Consider the following 9277-nt stretch of genomic DNA (forward strand, 5'->3'; position numbering starts at 1 on the left):
CCTCAAATCACAAGTTATTTTGATATTTACCGTCACCGACGATGATTGACGTATGTTTGGCCCTGGCCCAGAGCAAATTTAATTCTCAAATGGTCTAATGTTTTATGGTTGCTTCAGAAACTGTTTTAGTGGGCGGCCAGTGTTGGATGGGAACACAACCATTTTAAGCATGAAACGAACAGAGCCCTTGAGTTAACGACGATTGGTTCATTTAATAAACATTGCATATAGCTGTAAATCACTTCGCATGTCAGTGTACAGAGAGTTTGACTCGTTTGTCGATTACACATCACTATAACCCAATAAAGCGGCTAGGACGCGTGGAGGAAGAAGAAGAAGAAAAAGAAGGAAAAAGAAGAAGAAGTAGTGGTGACACACAAATGAGGGTAGATTCACCAGGGGCTGCTGCTCCTTTAAGGCGGACGTTCGGAGTGCTGACGTAGGCACCGCTCAGGGTTTCCGGGGGGGAGCCATGCTTGCAGCAGCCTACCGGCTAGCGGGTTGCCACGAGAGACTGAGCCGTATCGGTGTCGTTTTGTGTGGCGAGCAAACGGGATTGACTCGACTCGATCTCTCCGTCTCCTCACTCCCGCACCCCCACAAAGTAACATTTTCGTTGAGGGTCACGCCATAAGCGACCAGGGCAGAGTTTTGCATGCATTTTGGGTTGGTTAAATAACCCGCATTTAAGTACCTGTTACAATGGATGCTGTCATCAAAATGCTGTTCACCACGGAGGAACATGAGTCACATGTTTTGGACTGCATGGCTTACTTGATGTTTCTCATGGCAGCCTGCGTATTCCTGATCGAAAACATGCCTTATGGTCGATATGCCTCGAGTAGATACGGCTTTTCAGTCAACGTTAAACTTGCCTGGTTTATTCAGGAGCTCCCTGCATTCTTGGTACCTCTGTGTTTGGTGGTGTGGACGTCCTGTGCCAAAACCTCACAGCTGCCCAATCAGCTGCTGATGGCAATGTATTTCTGCCACTATTCTCAGAGGTGGGTCTGAATCTAACCTACGAGCTAAGTGACCTGGTGTTGCTGAAGGTGTTGATGGTCTACCCTGTAATCACTTTACATTGTGTGTACTGTAGGTGAACGCTGCAGCTCACCAGTGTTGCTGGTCTACAGCTGAGTCATTGCAATGAAAATAGTTTTTTTGGGGTTTTTTCAAAAAGGTTTTAGTAAATGTAATGATCTGATATATTAATGTTTTATTTCAGGTCACTCGTCTATCCATTTTTAATTCGAGGAAGTAAGCCAACACCGTTTGCCTCCTTCTTCTCTGCTTTTCTTTTCTGCACCTATAATGGTTACATGCAGATCAGGTACCTGAGCCATTATGCAGAGTATCCTGCAGATTGGATTACACGTCCCTGTTTTATCATAGGTAAGTGACTGGTGTTGGTTGTCCGCTTTCTAAACAAAGCATTTACACCCAATCAGTTTTCAATCAAATTTTCCTCAGACACATTAAATTATATTAGACGGTTAATAAACTTGAGTTTGCATAGTACAGGGGGCAGTAGGACCTCACATTACGTGCAAAGGGACATTGCAAAACATACAAAACAGTGAATCATACAAATCACTCCACATATATACTAGTTTTATAGTCATGACCACGTCTTTATAGGTTGAGCATGTGACTGAAGCTATTTCAGTTGAGTCCAACTCAGAATCAGAATCATGTTTGTTGGCCATGTAGGTTTGCACATACATGGACTTTGACTCCAGTTTCATGGCTTCTTCGATGTACGTAACATAGAATTACAACACTACAGCACAACAATCTTCAGATATATACACAAGGATTGACTATATACAGGTGAAATAGGTGATAAATTGCAATGGTGCAGAGAATATAACTCAAAACCATGGGGGCCAAAACTTCTGTAAAGACGGGCACCAGAACAGTGCAGGTCCAATCAAACACCATGACTATAACTGGTAGTCTACCATCACAGAAAAAGTCAAAATTTTACTACTTTTTTTTTCCTCCGCTAAGGAAGAAACATTTCCAATTCCCGCTATCCAACCTATCGGAGCCATAAATGAATAATAATAATAATAATGATAATAATGATACTGAAACAAATTAGATTACACTGCACGTTATTGATCTCCTCAGGGGAAATAGGCCATTCATTTCAAAAATATAAAATAAAGTCTTGTACTTGCCGGAGGTTGGAAAAATGATGACCAGGAGTCTGCACTGTTCGAGGCTGCATCAAGTCCGAGTCTTAATGTTTTGAAGTCTGAGGCAAGACCGAGACTTTCCAAATGGGGACGCGAGACTGAGTCCATACTCGAATACTATAAATCTACAAACAGAAAAACATTCTATCAAAGTGAATGTGGAAGTGACAGCAGCACGGCCTATAGTGGGTAGTGATACCTCCAGCCAGGGGAACAAGTCCCCCCCTGCCAGCAGGCACTCACGTTTGAGTTGGAGAGTAAATCCCCACCGGCGCTGTTCTGTAGGTGGTCCTACATGCCCTGCTGACCCTTTATCTTCCTGCAGGGAGTCACACAAAGACACACATATCCAGCAGGATAATACATATTTCCACTATCACATTTACTGGTATGTGCATGTAGATGTGCAAGTCATATTTTAAGGATTTAAAGCTGAAATCCGTGATTTCCCTGATCCGTCCCTCCCTCTGGCAGTGAGAACTACAAACAAGGTGCAGCAGCCGTTTCGGCTGGTGTGCCGTCAGCTCGGCAGCAAAACAGTTCCCACCCTTGTAAAAATGTCATCCTTGCATCACAGCTACCACAGGCAATCTAATGTATTGCAAACCACATCAAACTATATGGGAACACTGTTTTACTGTCATATTGATTGTAGAAGTGGTAGATTAGCTGTCCAACAGAAGTATCGCCATATCAACATCATCATGTTTCACTGCATTTTCCTGTTTGAGTAGGGACATGTTTGCTACTACACCGGGGTTCAACCCACTCGGTCACAAATTTCAACAGCGTTTTGGGGCGTCGGGGTGGCGTGGTGGTCTATTCCGTTGCCTATCAATTTGGGGATCACCAGTTCGAATCCCTGTGTTACCTTCGGCTTGATCGGGCATCCCTACAGATACAATTGGCAGTCTGCGGGTGGGAAGCCGGATGTGGGTATGTGTGCTGGTCACTGCACTAGCGCCGCCTCTGGTCAGTCGGGACGCCTGTTCAGCGGGAGAGGGGGAACCGGGGGGAATAGCGTGATCCTGCCACGCGCTACGTCCCCCTGGCGAAACTCCTCACTGTCAGGTGACAAGAAGCGGCTGGCGACACCACATGTATGGGAGGGGGCGTGTGGTAGTCTGCAGCCCTCCCCGGATCGGCGGAGGAGGTGGAGCAGCGACCGGGACGGCTCGGAAGAGTGGGGTAATTGGCTGGATACAATTGGGGAGAAAATGGGAGGGAATAAAAAAAAAAATTTTCAACAGCGCGATGTGGAGTGTCTCCAACCATATTAGAGATGCCCGTTAGTATTATACAATAATATACACTACCGTTCAAAAGTTTGGGATCACCCAAACAATTTTGTGTTTTCCATGAAAAGTCACACTTATTCACCACCATATGTTGTGAAATGAATAGAAAATAGAGTCAAGACATTGACAAGGTTAGAAATAATGATTTGTATTTGAAATAAGATTTTTTTTACATCAAACTTTGCTTTCGTCAAAGAATCCTCCATTTGCAGCAATTACAGCATTGCAGACCTTTGGCATTCTAGCTGTTAATTTGTTGAGGTAATCTGGAGAAATTGCACCCCACGCTTCCAGAAGCAGTTCCCACAAGTTGGATTGGTTGGATGGGCACTTCTTTGAGCAGATTGAGTTTCTGGAGCATCACATTTGTGGGGTCAATTAAACGCTCAAAATGGCCAGAAAAAGAGAACTTTCATCTGAAACTCGACAGTCTATTCTTGTTCTTAGAAATGAAGGCTATTCCATGCGAGAAATTGCTAAGAAATTGAAGATTTCCTACACCGGTGTGTACTACTCCCTTCAGAGGACAGCACAAACAGGCTCTAACCAGAGTAGAAAAAGAAGTGGGAGGCCGCGTTGCACAACTGAGCAAGAAGATAAGTACATTAGAGTCTCTAGTTTGAGAAACAGACGCCTCACAGGTCCCCAACTGGCATCTTCATTAAATAGTACCTGTTAGAGCCTGTTTGTGCTGTCCTCTGAAGGGAGTAGTACACACCGGTGTAGGAAATCTTCAATTTCTTAGCAATTTCTCGCATGGAATAGCCTTCATTTCTAAGAACAAGAATAGACTGTCGAGTTTCAGATGAAAGTTCTCTTTTTCTGGCCATTTTGAGCGTTTAATTGACCCCACAAATGTGATGCTCCAGAAACTCAATCTGCTCAAAGAAGTGCCCATCCAACCAATCCAACTTGTGGGAGCTGCTTCTGGAAGCGTGGGGTGCAATTTCTCCAGATTACCTCAACAAATTAACAGCTAGAATGCCAAAGGTCTGCAATGCTGTAATTGCTGCAAATGGAGGATTCTTTGACGAAAGCAAAGTTTGATGTAAAAAAAATCTTATTTCAAATACAAATCATTATTTCTAACCTTGTCAATGTCTTGACTCTATTTTCTATTCATTTCACAACATATGGTGGTGAATAAGTGTGACTTTTCATGGAAAACACGAAATTGTTTGGGTGATCCCAAACTTTTGAACGGTAGTGTATGTATCAATGGAGGAGAACCCGGATTTCAGCTTTTAAACTACAGTAACAGAAATACTGATTGATGCTGAATAAAATGGGCCTTAACCTATTTGAAAAACCAAAAAAGATGATTTCCCCAATCACCATCAAGTAGCCTGAAATGCAGTTTTTGGTTGGTTGATGTGCAGGATTTGGGCTGTGGTTGGTGGGCTGGTTGGTGAATATCCACTCCGACCATATCCTGCGAAACCTGAGAAAGCCTGGCGAGACTGACTATAAAATACCCGTAGGTAAGTCTGTAAACTGAAACCTCTGAATGGATGGGTTTCTATTGTTCCCCCGTATTAATATTGTATTTTAGGAGTGACAAAAAAGTGATGAAGTGGCTTGTGTGTGTGTGCGTGTATATGTGTGTGTGTGTGTGTGTGTGTGTGTGTGTGCGTGTGTGTGTGTGTGTGTGTGTCGCGGCCCAATGAGAGCTCTCTGTGCTTATGTTCCAGAGTTGTATCATAATTACATTGAATTACACTGCATGGCGATACCGGCATCACAGCTTGTCTCCCCCCTCTGCCCCCTCTGCACTTTTTGAGGCCTCCTGCTCGTGTATGATAGTTTGATAGTGTGTACTTGAAATATTGTGTCGGCGTCTGGGTGGCGTGGCGGTCTATCCTGTTGCCTACCAACACGTGGATCGCCGGTTCGAATCCCCATACTACCTCCGTCTTGGTCGGGCCTCCCTACAGACACAATTGGCCGTGTCTGCGGATGGGAAGCCGGATGTGGTTATGTGTCCTGGTCGCTGCACTAGCGCCTCCTTTGGTCGGTCGGGGCGCCTGTTCGGGGGGGGGAGAACTGGGGGGAATAGCGTGATCCTCCCACGCACTGTGTCCCCGTGGCGAAACTCCTCACTGTCAGGTGAAAAGAAGCGGCTGGCGACTCCACATGTATTGGAGGAGGCATGTGGTAGTCTGCAGCCCTCCCCTCGGATCGGTGGAGGGGGTGGAGCAGCGACCGGGACGGCTTGGAAGAGTGGGGTAATTGGCCGGGTACAATTGGGGAGGAAAAAGGGGGGGGGGATATTGTGTCAGTTGGTTTTTCAATATTGAGTCTGATATGTGCATGTATCTGATATACGTATATACTGCTATAACAGAGTGTGTGTGTGTGTGTGTATGTGTGTGTGTTATGAGACCATGCCAATCATATCAATAACGTTATTCATGCCAGACAGCAGACCCAGCATGCATCAGAACATATGCATGTCTGTAAGCGGGTCAGATCCTTGCATGCCCTCTTCACCATGTGAGACTGGACATGCACGTCCTAGTGACAAGGGGTTGGGTAAACAGGATATGAGCCCATTTCCTTTGGCTAAACAGTTAATGGGGTTAATCTCTGAAAAGTAAAAAAAAAACCATTTTTTTGCATTTCTCACCCTTCTTGCGTCACTTTTATTTACAACGCTAGCATCTCGGGGCCTGCGGTGACACTGCCGTGAACCTGTTGCAACACTTCACCCTGCAGCCGCAGGAATAAAACAAAGGCGGGCAGGAGTGTGGCTGCAGGAAGCCGCCTTGCAAACGAACCTCCAGGCACGTCTGGAATCTCCCCGGCCAAGAATCTGACATTTTCCCTTCGAGGATAGCAGGCTACCGTACACACGGCCTGCAGTCAGGCGCAGACTACGCAGCCATCTATGGTCAGGGTGAAGTCGGCCATGTTTACGGCTTTTGTTGCTGCCAAAAGATTTATTTGTGACTTCGCCGCTTAACGTTGACCAGCGTGAAGACCTGAGGAAACAAACAGTGGGGAAATTGACTCATTAATTGGCGTTGCTGACATTGTGATTTCTCGTCAGTGTGAAAATGTCTTCTGTTTTTTTACGGCTCGAGAATGAAATGTGTGTGTGTGTGTGTGTGTGTGTGTGTGTGTGTGTGTGTGTGTGTGTGTGTGTGTATGAAAGGATTAACATACCGGTCTTATCTTGTGTGCTTTCTGTCCATAGGAGGTGTGTTTGAATATGTGTCTGGAGCCAACTTCTTGGGGGAGATAACGGAGTGGGCAGGCTTTGCTCTGGCTGGCTGGTCTGTTCACAGTGCGTCTTTTTCCGTCTTCAGCCTGGCGGCTCTGTCCCTCAGGGCTCTGTCCCACCACAAGTAAGAACAACCTACACGGACAGGGATGCATACATGAATGGACACGCAGCTGCATGCTTAGCAAGTTTAAATACCTCGTGTATTGCATGCTTTGTACAAAATCAGAGGCGTCCGGGTAGCGTGGCGGTCTATTCTGTTGCCTACCAACACGGGGATCGCTGGTTCGAATCCCTGTGTTACCTCCGGCTTGGTCGGGCGTCCCTACAGACACATTTGGCCGTGTCTGCTGGTGGGAAACCGGATGTGGGTTCGTGTCCTGGTCGCTGCACTAGCACCTCCTCTGGTCGGTCGGGGCGCCTGTTCAGGGGGGGGAAGGGCGAACTGGGGGGGGGGGGTAATAGCATGATCCTCCCACGCGCTACAACCCCCTGGTGAAACTCCTCCACCGTCAGGGGAAAAGGAGCGGCCGGCGACTGCACATGTATGGGAGGAGGCATGTGGTAGTCTGCAGCCCTCCCCCGGATCGGCAGAGGGGGCGGAGCAGCGACCGGGACGGCTCGGAAGAGTGGGGTAATTGCCCAAGTACAACTGGGGAGAAAAAGGGGGGAGGGGTAATAATTTTAGTAATAATAATAATTATCACAGAAAAACACAGACTTTTCCTTTCTTTTCTAGGTGGTACCTCGCTAAGTTCGAAGACTATCCTCGACGCAGGAAGGCCGTGATACCTTTTGTGTTGTAAAGACGTGATTACGACACACCGGAACCTCAGAGAGGTCAAGGAGGTGAAATTCAACTCATTTTTACAAGGACTTCAAAACAACAAAAGAACACAGGTTGATTTTTTTCCCCCTCTCATCCATCAAAGCTGTGATGTGCAAACAGAACTTGAACGAACCCTGTTTCTTCATCCAGTCTAGAGGCCTCCAGGTGCAGCCTCCTTCGTTTATCAGAGCCGTAGGCAAGCAACAGTTGGATGCTATCATGATTTTTTTTTTTGTTCCCCTACTGTGGCTACGGCTACACTACTTCCTGCCCCAGCAGAGGCCACGTGACGTTTCAGTCCACACGCAGGATGCATCCATTTTCAGGAATGCTGCCCTTAATCTTCCGCGGAACAGATTATACATACATCCGTTTTCATTGAGGATACGACAGCGAGTGCCTCGTACCTCACCGGCATCACACTGGATTTCTGTGGCACTGGATCGGCTGTTAACAACTCCGCACGTTTTATAGATCCGCTGCACATTCTCCCCAATGCACTCCAAAGCGCACTCTGGCTGGGGTCCCTTGCCGTTTTATTCCCACATCTGTTTGGTCCAGCTGTCTCATGGGTGCATATATTATATCCACTCCCCGTGTGTGGGACAGTCTCCAACAAGGCACGGATCCTGACACGTCACGTCTATTGGACACTTATAAATGGGGGACGGCTGATGGGGGGTTTTTTTTTTTTAAACCTCTTTGAGAATTTCATCTGGAGGGGGAATAAATGATTAATTTCCACCGTCAGTTTCACACATGGTGTCATCAATAAATAATGGGTGTATTGTGCGTGTGCGTGATGAAAAGAGAGCGAGATGAGAGACGACGGCCGCTGGTCGCCAAACGGGGATGCACGGCGACATCCTTCTTGTCTCAAGGTCTCCGCTGTCTGTTCCCCTCTCTCTCTCTCTCTCTCTCTCTCTCTCTCTCTCTCTCTCTCTCTCTCTCTCTCTCTCTCTCTCTCTCTCCATGAGGATCTTTGCTCTTTAAATAGTCTATTCACACTCCTGGTTCTAGCACCAGTACGCTACATTGGCCTGTATTTACAGTGCTTGGCATCTGAGCCTGTAATGCCTTTCACCTCAGGCGAACAATGAAGTAAATTCCTTCTTCTTAAAGTGATATTGCCTCGCCGGTCAAGGTAGTGTACGTATATAGGTTTATGCACCAGAAAGTGAAATACCAATTGCATATGGTGCTGTAAATACAGTGGTCCGGTAATGTGGGTTGAATACCTCAAACGTGCTGCAGTGTCGGCCACATTACCATTCAAGCCACATCCAGCCTCAGACAACTCCCCTTACTCCTACATACATATTCTGCTGTGCTGCGCCCGGCTGTGCCGTTGACCTGTTTCATTACAGCACGCAACAACAAAAAAAAAGCTCTTTCAGCGACTCGGTTACTCTCCCTCTTTTTCCTCTTTATCTCCCCCCACATTCCCCCTTCCCAGCCTTGTTTATGTTTGCATTATCGGCTTTCATCACCAATTTGGTAATCCCACAGAGACCAACAAAATGAGGTGCACCAACCCCGGAAAAGACACACACACACGCACACATGCACACACACGTATGAACACACAGTCTCGGTGTGGAGTTGGAGGAGATGCTGAGATAAGAGGCTTTGATTCCGGCCCTGACATCACTGAAAGAAAGAAATTATTCCGTAGAAACCGAGCGAGGCCGCCTGGGTGCCTTTGTTGCACGCAGTCTGAAAG

General features: G+C 46.7%; 1 protein-coding gene across 1 annotated transcript; it reads left to right on the plus strand.

Annotated features, from left to right (window-relative positions):
- Window positions 1–516: 516 nt before the first annotated feature.
- srd5a1 (steroid-5-alpha-reductase, alpha polypeptide 1 (3-oxo-5 alpha-steroid delta 4-dehydrogenase alpha 1)) lies at window positions 517–8288 on the plus strand. Its single transcript, XM_056298799.1, has 5 exons — window positions 517–1004; window positions 1229–1395; window positions 4882–4983; window positions 6699–6849; window positions 7465–8288. Exons 1-5 carry the CDS (start codon window positions 703–705, stop codon window positions 7529–7531), a joined length of 789 nt encoding a protein of 262 aa, XP_056154774.1. The 5' UTR covers window positions 517–702; the 3' UTR covers window positions 7532–8288.
- The last annotated feature ends 989 nt before the right edge of the window (window positions 8289–9277 follow it).

This window comes from Lampris incognitus, chromosome 18 (assembly GCF_029633865.1).
Source record: "Lampris incognitus isolate fLamInc1 chromosome 18, fLamInc1.hap2, whole genome shotgun sequence".
Lineage (NCBI taxonomy): Eukaryota > Metazoa > Chordata > Actinopteri > Lampriformes > Lampridae > Lampris > Lampris incognitus.

Bases quoted from the DNA above. Each gene is read 5' to 3' on its own strand.
- srd5a1 (XM_056298799.1), top strand. From the start codon at position 703: ATGGATGCTGTCATCAAAATGCTGTTCACCACGGAGGAACATGAGTCA. The intron at 1,396-4,881 runs GTAAGTGACTGG...GTTGATGTGCAG, and splicing joins ACGTCCCTGTTTTATCATAG to GATTTGGGCTGTGGTTGGTG. The intron at 4,984-6,698 runs GTAAGTCTGTAA...TTCTGTCCATAG, and splicing joins TGACTATAAAATACCCGTAG to GAGGTGTGTTTGAATATGTG.